The following is a 15,833-nucleotide window of genomic DNA, read 5'->3' as shown; positions in this document are numbered from 1 at the left end:
AGATCACTATACCTAGCAGAAGCAGAGTTATAGCTAATAAAAAATAGGTTCATATTCGTCAAATTCCAAAGCGAATATTTTAACGTGCCATAACCAAAAAACAAAGCACTTTTTTGGAGAAAACTCATTTTAACTTTTTTAAAGTGTTAAAAAAATGCTTATTCTTGTTTTAAAAAAAAATTTTACCGTCAAAAGTAAACAAGTTACGCTTAAAATAAAGTAAGCTTTTTTTGGTAAGAAATCGGGAAAATCACCCCCTAATTAGCATTTTAAATGAACTTAATTGTTACCACTTCACAAGTTTTTTACTCGCGTATGTATTGATCATATGATCTGTAAGTTTTATCGGTTCAAAGTCCTTATTTTTGAAAGAGCTGTAGTTAAAAGGGCTTGAACGAGTCACTTATCACGAGTGTGTGCAAATTTAGAAACACCGAATCTTAACTAATTTTTGTCTTACAGAAAAACAAAACAATATAAAATATTCAGAAAAGTAAAGCCGACTTTTTTAATATTTAAGATTTTTGGTATAGTCCTGTCGCCAGGGGGGGTACAACGGCCTCCTTAATTCAGATGGACTTACCCAAGTTTTTTTTATATATTTTGACCCGTAGAATACGAATTTTTTGGGTAACAGTTGATCCGGATGTCGATAAGATTGTTATAGACAAAGAACTTGAGGAATTACATAACAGTGATTTCTCGCAAAACAAAACATATTTTTGTATTTTTTGGGTCATTTTAAGCAAAAAATATTCCTACAAGTTTTTTCGTAGAATGCATAGTTTTCGAGATAATCGCGGTTGAACTTTCAAAAAATCGAAAAATTGCAATTTTTGAACCCGAATAACTTTTGATTAAAAAATAAAGTAGCAATTCTGCTTACCGCATTTGAAAGTTTAAGTCAAATTATATCGGTTTTGATTATTTGCATTGCTAAAAATTAATTTTTTTATTGTTAAACTAATCTATAAACACATAGGTTTCCCGTGCCTAATACATGCGTTTTACCGCATGCTACGTAGAAATTGCCTCGCTTGCACTTGTAGCTACTCTACCTACTCGTTCGATTTTAAATGAGAAATCATAGAAAACATCACTCACATACTAGGTGTTTACTACAGTTTACAGCTTTGTTTAACAATAAAATAATAAATTTTTAGCAATGCAAATAATCAAAACCGATATAATTTGACTTAAACTTTCAAATGCGGTAAGCAGAATTGCTACTTTATTTTTTAATCAAAAGTTATTCGGGTTTAAAATTTACAATTTTTCGATTTTTTGAAAGTTTAACCGCGGTTATCTCGAAAACTATGCATTCTACGAAAAAACTTGTAGGAATATTTTTTGCTTAAAATGACCCAAAAAATACAAAAAGATGTTTTGTTTTGCGAGAAATCGCTGTTATGTAATTCCTCAAGTTCTTTGTCTATAACAATCTTATCGACATCCGGATCAACTGTTACCCAAAAAATTCGTATTCTGCGGGTCAAAATATATAAAAAAAACTTGGGTAAGTCCATCTGAATTAAGGAGGCCGTTGTACCCCCCCTGGCGACAGGACTAGTATCACTAACAATTTTTAAAAATTAAAATTTTAATTAAAAATTTAAATTAAAATTAAAAATTAAAATTTTTAAAAATTTTACTTTAAATCCAAATTTTTTCAAAAATAAGCACTTTGAATCGATGAAACTTACAGATCATAAAAACCAAACATAGTAAGTAAAGTAATTTGTGCAGCGGTAACGATTAATTTCATTTAAGTTGCTAATTGGGGGGTGATCTCCCTGATTTTTTTTTTACCAAAACAAAAGGGACCAACTTTATTTTGAGCGTAACTTGCTTACATTTGATGCTAGAATTTTTTTTTATAAAAACAGAAATAAAGCTTTTTTTAAACACTTTAAAAAAGTTGTAATGTGTTTTCCTCAAGAATGCTTCATTATTTGGATATTTTACATTGAATTATTCTATTTGGAATTTTTCGAATATGAACCTATTTTTCATTAACTATAAATTTGCTTTTGCTAGGTATAGAGACCTAATATATACACCGTTTTTATATAGGCTATAATTTTGCTAAGAATATTTTTTTCGACAAAATGCTTACGTTTTGAGATATTTGCGAAAAACCGTCTAAAAACGTGGTTATTTTGTTGAAAAATGAACATATTCACTTGCAAATAACTCGAAAAGTATTGATTTGGTGAAAAAACTCTATAGAACAAAAGTTGCTTAAAATTAGTCAATTTATCCATTTCGGGACTTATCTTGGACATATATTTTTTCACCCCCGAGATGGGGTGAAAGTCACCCCCAGGGCAAAAGCACACATCGGCACCATATCACTTTTTTTCTTTGATATGTTAGCTATGCGTATGCCAAATTTCATGTCAATCCAAGCGGTTCTTTAAGGGGGGGTATAGTATTTTTGATTATTTTTTTCGATTTTTTTTATTGGCTTATTCGATTATAAATATTTTCAAGAGTATACCATTAAAATTTCAAGTTAATCCGAGCAAAATTGACGAAGATATGGATATATACAACAATTTTCTTTGTATTATTGACAAAACTAAATTTTTTTAAACGCGTTTTCTGAAAAACATGTTTTTTTGAGGCGGTGTACATCATAACTCAAAAAGTAATGCACCGATCTTTCTGAAATTTTGCACACTTCTTTTCTACATATTTTACTAGGTAGTGACGTCGATTTTTTGCTTATATTAACAATTTTTTTGTTTATATTACCATTTTTCTCTTTACCAAACACACTTTTTTTGTTTTTTTTTTCGATTTTTTCACTTTAAAGTTATACCATGAATTTAAAAATCAATATAATCATAAAAACTCGACGTCACTACCTCAAGAAACTCTTAAACTAAAATGAACTTTTTGGTTTAATATGTTTCAAATGATTCTGTCCGAAGATATAGTGTACACCGCAAATCATCTTCTTTTTTGGATTGTCTACTTAAAAATGACGCCAATGCTTCATTTTTTACTATTTTTTTAACTATACCCCCCCCTCCTTAAAATTTACAACAAAAACCGTGAAAGAATGTACTAAAAGAGTATGTATAAGTGGTTTAGCAGGCTAATGTGTCTGTAATGTTCTAAGTCTGTCTTATCTCCCTTCTTATGCAAAAGTATTGTTACTGTGTTTTTCCATTTTTAAGGTATCGACTTTTGATGAAGGCATAAGTTGAAGAGATTTTTTGTTTTACCTATAAGAATGTGGCCTCCGTTTTTAATTGCCTCTATTACGACTCGATCTTCACCTGGTGCTTTTCCATTTTTCATTTTTCTCAGTGCTTCATGGATTTCGCTAGTGGTTATCTCTGGTAGTATTTCGGAGCCCTGGTTTATTATTTTTTCTTCAAACGTCAAATAATGATGACATTACTTATCTAACTTGATCCTGTCAAAGTTTGATGTCTCCGCCGGCAGCAGTTTTTTTCCCATTTCTTTACGGCGGAGGGAAAAATGTTGTCATGGCAACAATATGAAACATGTCACAAAGCAACAATACAAATGTCATTAACAACAATTAAACATCATTTTTATTTATAGTAATATTAAAAGTACAATTAGTTAATGAGGCATTTTCAAAATTGAAACCGTGCAAAAATGTTCCCGACTCTTGATACGCATTGGTAATTGTTGATGATACTGATGGTCGAGCACAACTTTCAGCAATCATTCCCGATGTTGGCGAATCATGACTTAATTATTTTAATTTCTAACATCTAGACGACTTTGATAGTTGTCACAGTTAATTTCGAGTAAAAATAGCGTATGAATTGTACTATTTATGGTTGAAAATTGCTACGTTTGAAGAAAAAATAGTATACTTTATTCGGCAAAGAAGCGACTTTTCTTGACTTGCTCTCTATTACGCGCCTCACTTCGTTCGGCGCGTAATATCGGGCGCGTCAAGAAAAGTCATGCCTCCCTCAATTATTTTGATTTAGCCTTTGGCTCCTATATAGTTCCAAATAAAATTCTTCTACGATATTTAATAAATCTTCTCTGTTTGATGTTATTTCGCCCTTTTTATTTTTTAATTTATGTATTTCGCATTTTCCGTTGTTCAATTTCCTTCGTAAAACTTTGAAACTTTTGTTTTCTTCTATGGTTTTCTGGATGCCTTGAGGTTAACTTCCTTAGCTATCTATTAACGCACTTTGTTCAGTATTTTCGCTTCCTCTCATTTTACTTCGAGTTTTGATTAGTTCTCTAGTTTCTGGGCTTATTCTTTCATCCCTCTTCTTTTTTGGGCCGTTGTTTCGTTGACTTTCTTCAATGGCTTTAATTATGTTTTCATTTAAGTTATTTAAATACTTTCATCTGAAGTTGTATTTCTTTCCAAAGCAGCGTTTATATGGTGTTGGCATTTATCAATATTTAATGGGGACGTCCAGGCTTGCAAAGTTTTCTTTTTTATCAAACGATTTCGTTCTTTTTTGAGGTCTATTTTTATTGTGGCTCTTACCATTCGATGGTCACTTCCTCTAATAAATTTATTAAGCACGCTCACGTCTGTGATAATCTGTTTTTTGTCGCTGATAATCAGTGGCGGCTGGTCATAGGAGGCAAGGGAGGCTTAGCGTCCCCATAAATTTTTTACACATGCTACACTGTTTTGTTTACTTTGCTATTTTGCTTCGCGTTAGAGATATTGGAAAAAGATATTTGAACAAGTTGTTCCAAATAATGTTCTAACCCCACATACCAAATTTCATCACAAAATTCGCACTTTTAGTTTTTTCATTATTTGTAGTCAGGATCCTAAAACTGGACGGAAAATCTCACTTGCTAATGCTCCGCGCAGCCCAGCAGCGCGAGCGTTTACGGAGAGCCGGTTTCATTAGAGCTGGTTTCCTTTTCTGGTTTAATTAGAGCTGGTTTCATTAGAGCTCTGCAATTTTAGGATCCTTACTACAAATAATGAAAAACTAAAAGTGCTAATTTTGTGATGGAATTTGGTATGTGGGGTTAGAATAATATTTGGAACAACTTGTTCAAATCACTTTTTCCGATATCTGTAATGCAAAGCAAAATATCGGTAATTTACCGTGTTTTTAGATTCGCAGTAGGCCGCTTTTAGAATTAAAAAAATTTAGTTGAGTATCTTAAAAAATGTGAACCTTCAACCTGTATGGACTGCGAAAGTTCAAATCTGTATTTATTTTGATATGCATATCTACTTACAGAGATAGAATTGTTAACAAATAAACGACACAAACTTTGGTAATACACTTTTACAATTTGACTAACTATTTTTAAAATGATATATATTATGAAATTATGAATTATGATGATATTATAAAATGTAAATAAAAAATGATCAAAGAATGGGGCCTTAAATTAGATTTTTTTTGCGGATTTTTTTTGCCAGTGCAAATTCGTCTAGATATTTTACAGTTGGGTATAGCCTCCCCTATTGTAAAAATCACGAGCCGCCACTGCTGATAATGTAATCTATTTCATTTCTTGTTTTACCATCAGGACTTACGGACAAAAAACTGTTCATTTGGAACATGTTATTCTGTAGCATGAAACCTAAGAGTGTTTCTCCCCGCTCATTTCTACCTACAGTTTCTGCAACATTTCCTAGTGATGTATCTGCTTCGTCTTTTTTAAGGCCTAATTTTGCATTAAAATCGCCACACAGGATTGTAAAGTGGGTGGGTGTGTCTTTTAGAGCTACAGATATATCATCATAAAAGTCTTCAACTTCTTCGTCTGAATGTTGTGTTGTTGGAGCGTATACCTGGATAATTTTCAGTTTATACCTGTTGTTGAGCTTTAGGGTTACATAGGCAACTCTTTTAGACACAGTTTTTATATCAACTACGTTCTTCTTATGTTTTTTATGGATAAAGAAACCGACTACTCCAACTGCTTCGGTTTCGGAGCCAATACTATAGAAGAGGTGTCCTGATTTCAGCGTCTTTAAATTTTTACCACGTTGTCTTATTTCGCAGACTCCTATTACGTCCCATTTAATTTCTTTGATTGCATCTTCCATTTCGAAGAATTTTTCTTCTGACATTGAAAGCGTTTTACATGTCTGCTCAGATGGGATCAGGGATAGAACTAAATACTTAGATACTGGGGGGGTCGAAATGGGCTAAAGTAGAAGGAGCAGGCACATAAAGCTTCATTGCGAACGACAGCTCAGGTTTTGTTGGTGGCGGGTCGTGAAATCGTTAGGGGGGATGAGAGGGTTTAAAGATGACTAACTGCCATAACTAAATAAGCAAAGGATACTTACACAGATTAGAGGACTTTTCTACTATTTAAAAATGGACGCCGTTTGAAATAAAGCCTCTGGTTTATTACTGGGTACTTACTGGACATATTCTGTACTTACGGGTACCAATTGGGGGACATTCATCTGAGATTCCTCTGTTGGGTCAAACTGGGCTACTCTTTACTTCATCATTCTATGGCTTATATGCCATTTCTTTTTCTCTACTCTAAAACTTATTTCACTTGTATTAATATCTGGTTAATAATTTTCCAAAAAAAGGTTACAGAAATAAAAAAATAGGTAAATTCTACAATGTTTATTCAAACCTTTAGACTTTATTTTTACTTTGAGAATAAACATATTCTCAAACAGGAAATGAATAATAAAAATAACTATAAACTTTTACATTACTTTACCATGGACAATAAAGAATTTACAATCTTTTCTGACTTCCAAAAATACACAAGATTTATTATTTCAGATGATTTTTACATATATAAAATTTCTATTTTATCGGGCAGTGTATCCAAAACAAGATTTGACGGAGCTGTCAAATGTCACTGCCATTCTATCTAATTTACAAAAAACTTTCCATGTTGAAAACAAACTATTAAAATATTTAAAATCTTTACCAACTTTAATATCCACTTGGAATTTAATCAAAAACAATAATATTTCATACCTTTTTAAATGTCACACTTCGCACTTAACAAAATTTTCCAAACTGAAGGGGGGAGGCATTCAATTCATAACGAAACATGAAACAGGGCAGACCAAACATCTCATCGGGAAATCAGGACTCCAATACGGGAATAGGACCATAACATCATAAAAACAGGAACAGCTACACAATGCGACAGGAACCGCGCACTTCTCTACCGGCATAACTGCGTCACAAAACTCTATTCTGTATACTCGATTTTCACCGTAAATATCCAACATAATGGAGTGAAATTTTCTACCAGTATTCCATAATATTCACAGGACAAGTTGCAAATCCTTCACTTAGTTTAACATAACGACAACAGCCAATTTTAAGCCGATAGGTGCGGTTCTTGTGAGTTCTACGGGAATCGCTGTTTATATTTCAAACATGCTTTTAGAACTGCTTCTTTCTTCGTCACCTCTCTCGCGCGTCAAGCCGATGCATTTCTCCTCGGCCAATCGTCCGAGACAACTCAAAGTATCTTCAAATTCTAGGCCAATAGTAACAAGGGATTCTTCGCGCTCAAAAGAAGGGAAATATGCGTAGAATTTTTCAAGGACTTTTTAAGGAATCTTTCTAGAATAACAAATGTTTAAACAAATAAACAGGAAATTTCCTAACGTTTCCAAATGTTATGCAATAATCCGTAATACTCAGAAGCAGGGGCGGTTCAGAATTTTTATGGTATATAAACTCACAAAATAAATTAGAAAAATAGATATTTTTCTTGAGATAGGATATAAAATTAATGAATTCTATTAACAAAACATTGTAGCGGAAATCCATCTACTACAACATTAGAGTTCTGGCATTATGGGTGGCAACGTAGAATGAAAAGGGTTTTCGTATTTCTCGTTTCGTCAGTTTTTCGATCGTATATTTACTTTTTCTAAACTTTTGTTAATTTATATTCTTGTTCTATAATTTTTTCCTACATTTTTCTTTATAGTAAAATGTTTATTATATTTTAGGTTGGCTAGACAATAAGAAGAGAATGAAAATTATGAAAAACTCTCAACATTCATCTCATACAGAAGATTTGAGCAGATACGTTGAAGAAAAAAAATTAAGAAAAGGAAAAGGACCGTACACTTGTGCAATCTGTTTAAAACAATTTTTTCTGCTATTTAATTTGAAAACGCATTCGAGAATACATGCTGAAGAAAAACCTCATAAATGTGATATTTGTTTAAAGCAGTTTACTTACGCCAGTGCTTTGAAATTACATTTAATGACTCACACTGGTGAAAAACCTCACAAATGTGAAATTTGTTTTAAGCAGTTTACTTATGCCGTTAGTTTGAAATCACATTTGATGACTCACACTGGAGACAAACCTCACAAATGTGAAATTTGTTTAAAGCAGTTTACTCAAGCTAGTAATTTGAAATCGCATTTGATGACTCACACTGGAAAAAAACCTCACAAATGTGAAATTTGTTTAAAGCAGTTTACTAAAGCCTGTAATTTGAAATCACATTTGATGACTCACACTGGAGAAAAACCCCACAAATGTGAAATATGTTTGAAACAGTTTACTGACGCAAGTAATTTGAAATCACATTTGATGACTCACACTGGAAAAAAACCTCACAAATGTGAAATTTGTTTAAAGCAGTTTACTAAAGCGGCTCATTTGAAATCACATTTGATGACTCATACTGAAGAAAAACCTCACGATTGTGAGATTTGTTTAAAGCAGTTTACTCGCGCCAGTACTTTAAAATCACATTTGATGACTCACACTGGAGAAAAACCTCACAAATGTGAAATTTGTTTAAAGCAGTTTACACAATGGAATAATTTGAAATTACATTTGATGACTCACACTGGAAAAAAACCTCACAAATGTAAAATTTGTTTAAAGCAATTTACTCAAGCCGGTCATTTGAAATTACATTTGATGACTCACACTGGAGAAAAACCTCACAAATGTGAAATTTGTCTAAAGCAGTTTACTCGCGCCAGTACTTTAAAGTCACATTTGATGACTCATACGGGAGAAAAACCCCATAAATGTGAAATGTGTTTGAAACAGTTTGCTGACGCAAGTAATTTGAAATCACATTTGATGACTCACATTGGAAAAACCTCACAAATGTGAAATTTGTTTAAAGCAGTTTAATCATGCTGCTAGTTTGATATCACATTTGATGACTCACACTGGAGGAAAACCCCACAAATGTGAAATGTGTTTGAAACAGTTTACTGACGCAAGTAACTTGAAATCACATTTCATGACTCACACTGAAAAAACCCCACAAATGTAAAATGTGTTTTATTGTCGTGATAATCTACCCCAGATAATTGAAACACCATTGAAAAATAACATTTCAGTCAATCATTATAGTTATGGTTCACCCTAGCTTAGATCAGATTCCCAAGGTGTGTGTTCGTCTTGTCCTAATCATAAACATGAACGATGAAGATCTGGATGGGAAGCAAACAAAACAATATTTTAACAAATCATGTTTATTTTTTTCAATAAAGATATAATAAAATATGACTTGTTAAATTCAATAACATATAACAAAAAAACAAAATCCGTTATAAAAGGTATATTTGTTAAAATCCCTATACAGGGCTACATTAAAGACAGAACTAGTTTTCAATCGGTTGACCGAACATCATCAGTGTTTTCCTAAAATGTGTATAACCTGATAAAATAATGCAAAGTATTTAAAATTTTCACTACGATTTTAAAAAGTTATAGGTTATACTTGAATCTAACATGCTAAATACCAAAGTAAAAAAATATTTGGGTAAAAACATTTTATAATTAATCCGTCATAGGAACATATGATAATGATGTGAATATAAACATGGATGTTTAAAATATCCAATGTTTCACGCTCGAGGTAGGTACCATTGAGCTCAATTTGACTTGTTCACATCATGGCTGTATGGAAGCAAGTGGCTTTGAAAGCGGAAACTCTGATGACATGACATGACAGAAATGACAGTTCCACAGGAAGTTAAATTTCCCTGTTGGTTTTGTGATATTTATTGTAAAGTTTGTTAAATTATTAACAATAAAACAGTCGCCCCCACTATGGTAAATAATCTGTTAAAATGAAAATAAATTGATGTCAAAGTTAGAATATTTGTAATGAAAGAGATAGGCAAACAACATTACACGTTAGAACGAAAACTTAATAAATGTTATCAATCCCTCTTATGTGAACATCTAGGGCTTAGAAAAGCAATTTTATGTTGATTTCAAGTTATCGATTTTTATTCGAATGATTGGAAGTTGTTATAGTATGTGGAAGTACCATAAAAGATCACAATGGGGGTGACAGAGGTGTAGAACGTAGAACTGTCTCATAATCTGGGAGGGATGTATAAGACAAGCTCAGATTCATGCGACTATTTCCCAAGATCCCTGTAGGCTACCTACTCAGAACTCTAAGGCTTCGGCAAAACAGACCGTCATATAATATAGTTGACCATAGGGGAGAGGATTGAGTGTTAGAGGTTCATGAGATTATAATGAAAATGTGACATGAACGGGACCCGGAAAGAGTAGTGAGACTATTAAATTTAGTTGTAGTGTGAGTAGATGGGGTGAAGATAGTCACAGAAAAATTATGGATGAAAATTTAGGATGGAGATGTATGTGGGTGATGATAGCAGATGTTAGTTTGTATGTGTATAATTGGATAGATGATAGTGGTTAATGGGTAGAGATGAATAAGGAAAGAAAATCATTATGAATTGTGCCAAATCAACTGTAAATGTGACTGTAGGAAAGTGAAGGAAGGAATAAAGAGGTGGATGATAATATTGTAATTAAGAATGAAGTTAAGAAAAGAGTTGTCGATGGAGTGGATGGAAGTCCCGGTTGAACGAAACATGACGGTTGACACAATTTGGACTTTTTTGTTTTTCTTTGACTATTTCTAGCTCCTCGTACAAGTCCAACTTTAAGAAGTCTTTCTGTGGGATGTTGTGTAGAAGAGAGACGTCATCTGGGATATTCAGAGTATGATTTTTTTCTTTAAGATGTTGTGAAAAGGTAGAGATGTTCTCTCTTTTGGTGTGTTCAAGAGAGTGAGAAGCAAGTGATCTACAAGTTCTTCCTATGTAAGTGGCATCACAGTCAGATCATTGTAGTTTATAAACACCACTAACTTCTATAATATTTGAAATATGAACTTTCGTACTAAAGTAAGTTAGCTTAAATCGACCTATTTTAAGCTCAGGAATCCAAGGTTAAGCTATGGGCCATTCTTTACCAAACACCCATAAGATTGAAAAATGTACCAGCAAGCATAAGAAATATATCAAAGAGCAAAAATGTGTAAATTTAATAAAAAACGTAAATAATACCAATGTTTGGATACCAGTTGTCCTAGCTGGTGGTTTTGTCCATATTCTTCTCGACGAGTTTGTCCTCTAGGCCATCAGTAATCGATAGGCTATGTCCAGACGGTGGTAGCAAAGTCTGATCAGATGCTTCCTCTTTGGCGTTCACTTACCAAGAAGTGACTGGCTGCAACGTGGAGCTCCAGTAGCTGTCTGGGGTTGATGGCTCCGAAAACTCCTCATCTGATTCAGGAATCAGGAACATAGACTGCTTCAGCACTTCAGAAAAACTCCAGTAGCAGGAGTCCTCGGGGTAGCAGATTAAAATGTTGTGCGCCTATGTCAAAGGTGCACATAATAATCCATTGGATGGACTTATGCATTGATGCTCTAAATGGCCCGATGAGGCGGTCGGACTCTGTGTTATGTTGTGAAACAGCGTCTTCCTAGTTTTACATAATACGTAGTATATGTATAAGTGTATATTATACTTTAATTCGTATATAATATAATTACTTACATTATGAAAATCAGTGGTTGATGAATAAAACTCTAGGCGAGAGCCCTAACTACGACAACGACTGAGAGATCAACTCTCCAACTTCAAACTGATATCGGTGGGTCAAACGAAAATCTATCGCCTATCGTTATAGTTTTGTAAACAGAGAAACCAAGTAGTGGGGGTGATTTTCAGACGTCCAGAAAAAGTCCGTATTTCGTCCAGTACGGACGTCCAAAGGACGTTCATATTTATTCCACCCGAAGGACGTCCAACATCGCACGTCCGAAGGACGTATATATTTAGTCCACCGAAGGACGTCCCAAGGACGTTCATATTTATTCCACCCGAAGTACGTCCAGGGGTTCAAACGGGGTAGTGAAGCGCAATACAAGATGCTGTCTCCAGTTAGCATCTCTAGCCTCTCCTACTCAATTCCTATCCTCACCTCCACGAAGTGCGGCTTGGGCTGCACGGGTGAACCCTGGAGAACCTGAGCAACCTTACCGGAGATTGGGTAACCAACCCCAGTGGAAAGTAGGGTCAGGGCTGACGAGGAAGGGAGAAATGGTCCTCCGAAAAGGGGGTTGGGCGATAGGCCAGTAACCTATTTTTGTAAAAAAGTACTACTACGAAACCTTCAGATAGGCCTCGGAATGGACGGATATCAAGACGACGACTTTGGCAACGGAATATGGAATTTACGCTGGGAACATGGAATGTCAGAACGCTAAATAGACCAGGAGCACAGAGGATCCTTCTACACGAACTGAAAAGATATAAAATAGAAATCACTGCAGTACAAGAAACTAAATGGTTGGGAAAAGGTATCCGGGACACTAAAACACACACTATACTGTATAGCGGTAAAGATGAAGGAAATAAAGAATTTGGAGTAGCCTTTATCGTAGATAATAAAATGAAGCACCTGATAACAGATTTTCAAGCCATCAATGAAAGAATCTGCAAGCTTAGGATAAAAACGCATTTCTTTAACATAACCCTTATAAATGTACACTGTCCCACAAATGAACAGGAAGAAGACACTAAGGTAGCCTTTTATCAAGATCTAGAACGAATCTATGACTCAATACCAAGAAACGACATTAAAATGGTGATAGGCGACACAAACGCCAAGATCGGAAAAGAAGAAGAGTACATAGGGGTAATAGGGAAACATAGTTTGCATAGAGACACAAATGAGAATGGTCAGTTTCTAATAGATTTCGCAGCTGGAATGAATATGATTATCAGTTCGACATGTTTCCCACATCGGGACATACATAAGGACACTTGGATATCACCTGACGGAAACACAATAAATCAAATAGACCATATACTGACTGAAAAAAGAATGGCGACGAGTATATTAGATGTAAAAAGCAGACGTGGCGCAAGCTGTGACTCAGACCATCTACTAGTGCAGACACGGTTTAGATGCAAAATCAGTCGACAGGTAAAGGAAAAATATCCAAAACAAGAAAAACTAAACTTAGATAACCTAAAAGTCCCTGAGGTACAAGAAAGATTTGAGAGAACAGTGGATGAAAAATTACTAGAAGAAAACAGAGCAGACTCCACAATAGAAAATCAATGGAACACCATAAGCAGTATCATACTAAACACAGCGAAAGAAGTCATAGGAACAAAGACACAACGGAGAGAAGAAACATGGTTCGATGAAGAATGCAAACAAGCTATACAGGAAAGAAATGAAGCACATAAGAATTACATACTCAGACGTACTAGAGAGAGAAAAACAGAATTTGAGAACAAAAGACGAAGAGCAGATAAACTGTGCAGGCAGAAAAAGAGAAAGTACGAAAACCAACGGATACTAAACATAGAGAGGGAGTTTAAGGAAAACGAAACACGTAGTGCATACCAACTTATTAAACATTTAAGACAGGGATACAAACCGAAGACTAGCCTCTGCAAAAATAAGAAGGGTGAAATCATTAGCGATATGGACGAAATTAAGATATCCTGGATGACATATTTTAAGGAAGTATTAAACAAAGGGGCACAACCACCATTACAACAACAGAGACAGCAGCAGGCACTGCAGGAGATACAACAACAAGAGCTGGGGGAAGATGGAGAAGAAAATGAATTAACTAGACCCCCAACGCTAGAGGAGGTCCAAACGGCAATCCGCATACAAAAAGCCATAAAGCACCGGAAATAGATAAAATACCGGCAGAACTACTCAAGCAAGGAGGAAGGAATTTGACACAACAGATGTATCAGCTAATACGAGAGATATGGATAGAAGAAGAAATCCCCCAACAATGGAAGAAAAGTATAATCTGCCCTATTCATAAAAAAGGAGACAAACTGTTGTGTCAGAATTATAGAGGCATGTCTTTACTTTGTTCGGGATACAAAATATTCACAAACATCCTTAATCGAAGACTTCAACCTCTCACGGAAAAAATCATCGGGGAATATCAAGCAGGGTTTAGGCAAAATAGATCTACCATTGACCAACTATTTACAGTTAAACAAATACTAGCCAAAGCATGGGAATATGACATGGACGTTTACAATCTCTTTGTAGATTTTAAACAAGCCTATGATTCAATAGATAGAACAATTCTACCTAATATATTGGAAGAATTTGGCATACCATCAAAATTAATACGACTAGTGCAAATGACAATGACAGAAACAGAAGCACAAGTATGTATTCAAGGACAGATCACTGATGCGTTTACGATAACGCAAGGACTGAAACAAGGCGACGGACTGGCTCCAACGCTTTTTAATCTTGTTCTTGAATATGTAATTAGACGGTTGACGGTAAGCGGAAATAACATACTTACAAACAAATCTACCCAATTAGAAGCATACGCGGATGATATAAACATAATGAGCAGAACAATGAATGCAGCGGAAGAAACCTACGTTGAGTTGAAACAGAGTGCAGAAGCAGTAGGGCTAGCAATAAACACAAATAAAACAAAACTACTCATACAAACCAGATCAAATAGACCGGCGCAACAACACTTTATTGACGATATAGAACATGTGAATAGATTCACGTACCTAGGAATGGATCTGGTTGCAAGCAGTGAAGAAGAACCGGAAATAAATAGAAGGCTTGTGCTGGCAAATAAAGCATATTTCGCGATGGGCCACATATTCAAATCGCGAGACGTACACCGGAAAACAAAACTCCGGGTATATAAAACAATAATCAGGCCCATAGTAAGTTATGGCTGCGAAACATGGGTGGTGACACAGAAATCTGCCAATGCATTAGATGTGTTTGAAAGAAAAGTATTACGTAGGATACTGGGCCCAATAAGGGAAAATAACAACTGGCGAATTAGGTATAATAGAGAAATATACGAGCAATATAGCGAACCAACTCTAGCACAACACACTAAACTACAGAGATTACGGTGGGCAGGGCACGTGGTCCGCATGCATGAGAATAGAATCCCCAGAAAATTGCTGAATGCAAGAATGCAGGGAAGAAGACCGGTTGGAAGACCTAAAAAGAGATGGGAAGACGAAGTCGATGAGGATGCCAGGAACTTCCTGGGAACGCGTTCATGGAAAAGAACAGCGGTAAATCGAAATGATTGGAGAAGCTTATTGAAGGAGGCCAAGGCTCGATTTGGGCTGTAGTGCCATTGGATGGATGGATGAAGTACGTCCAACGTCGGACGTCCAAAGGACATCCATTTATAGTCCATAGACATTAGGACTAAAACTGGACCTAGTTTGGGCACGTATATTCAACTTCAAAAATATGCTCGTAAGATTCATTTGTAGTACGGATACATTGATAAAAATGATATTTTTGCTTATTAGAATTAATTAGCAAACTTATATCATCTTGGTAACTAGAATAATAAAGCATTGTAACAAATAATTTAGAAATACGATTTTCACGCTTTACAAAAAAACAAAACCATGTTTTGAATATTAAACTGTATAATTTTCAATTAAATATAATTATCTTTTCGATTTAAACTATTTGAATATTTTATTAAGTTAATATTTTATTGAATTATTTTGCTATTTGATCCCGTAATTCGTATATG

General features: G+C 34.7%; 1 protein-coding gene and 1 long non-coding RNA gene across 8 annotated transcripts in view; one reads left to right on the top strand and one right to left on the bottom strand.

The window, feature by feature from the left end:
- Positions 1 to 8,921, bottom strand: part of LOC126888182 (uncharacterized) — a 110,417-nt gene extending 101,496 nt beyond the window's left edge. Inside the window, exon 1 of the long non-coding RNA XR_007699448.1 lies at positions 8,813 to 8,921. This is a non-coding gene — a long non-coding RNA (uncharacterized LOC126888182). The remainder of the gene's footprint in view (positions 1 to 8,812) is intronic.
- The window catches only part of LOC114326818 (zinc finger protein 678), a 222,409-nt gene extending 212,930 nt beyond the window's left edge, over positions 1 to 9,479 (top strand). For 3 of the 7 annotated variants that reach the window (XM_050656177.1, XM_050656174.1, XM_050656172.1), the window contains one exon: positions 7,943 to 9,478. In XM_050656177.1, coding sequence (XP_050512134.1) covers positions 7,943 to 9,075 — 1,133 coding nt within the window. In that variant the 3' untranslated portion in view covers positions 9,076 to 9,478. Of the gene's footprint in view, positions 1 to 7,942 lie in introns of all 7 variants that reach the window. The other 4 variants (XM_050656173.1, XM_050656176.1, XM_050656178.1 and 1 more) reach the window with 2 other exon arrangements.
- Positions 9,480 to 15,833: the final 6,354 nt, after the last annotated feature.

The sequence above is a fragment of the Diabrotica virgifera genome, chromosome 7 (genome assembly GCF_917563875.1).
Source record: "Diabrotica virgifera virgifera chromosome 7, PGI_DIABVI_V3a".
NCBI lineage: Eukaryota > Metazoa > Arthropoda > Insecta > Coleoptera > Chrysomelidae > Diabrotica > Diabrotica virgifera.
Note: the sequence above shows the minus strand (reverse complement) of the source record. Positions and strands in the feature narration are given on the sequence as shown.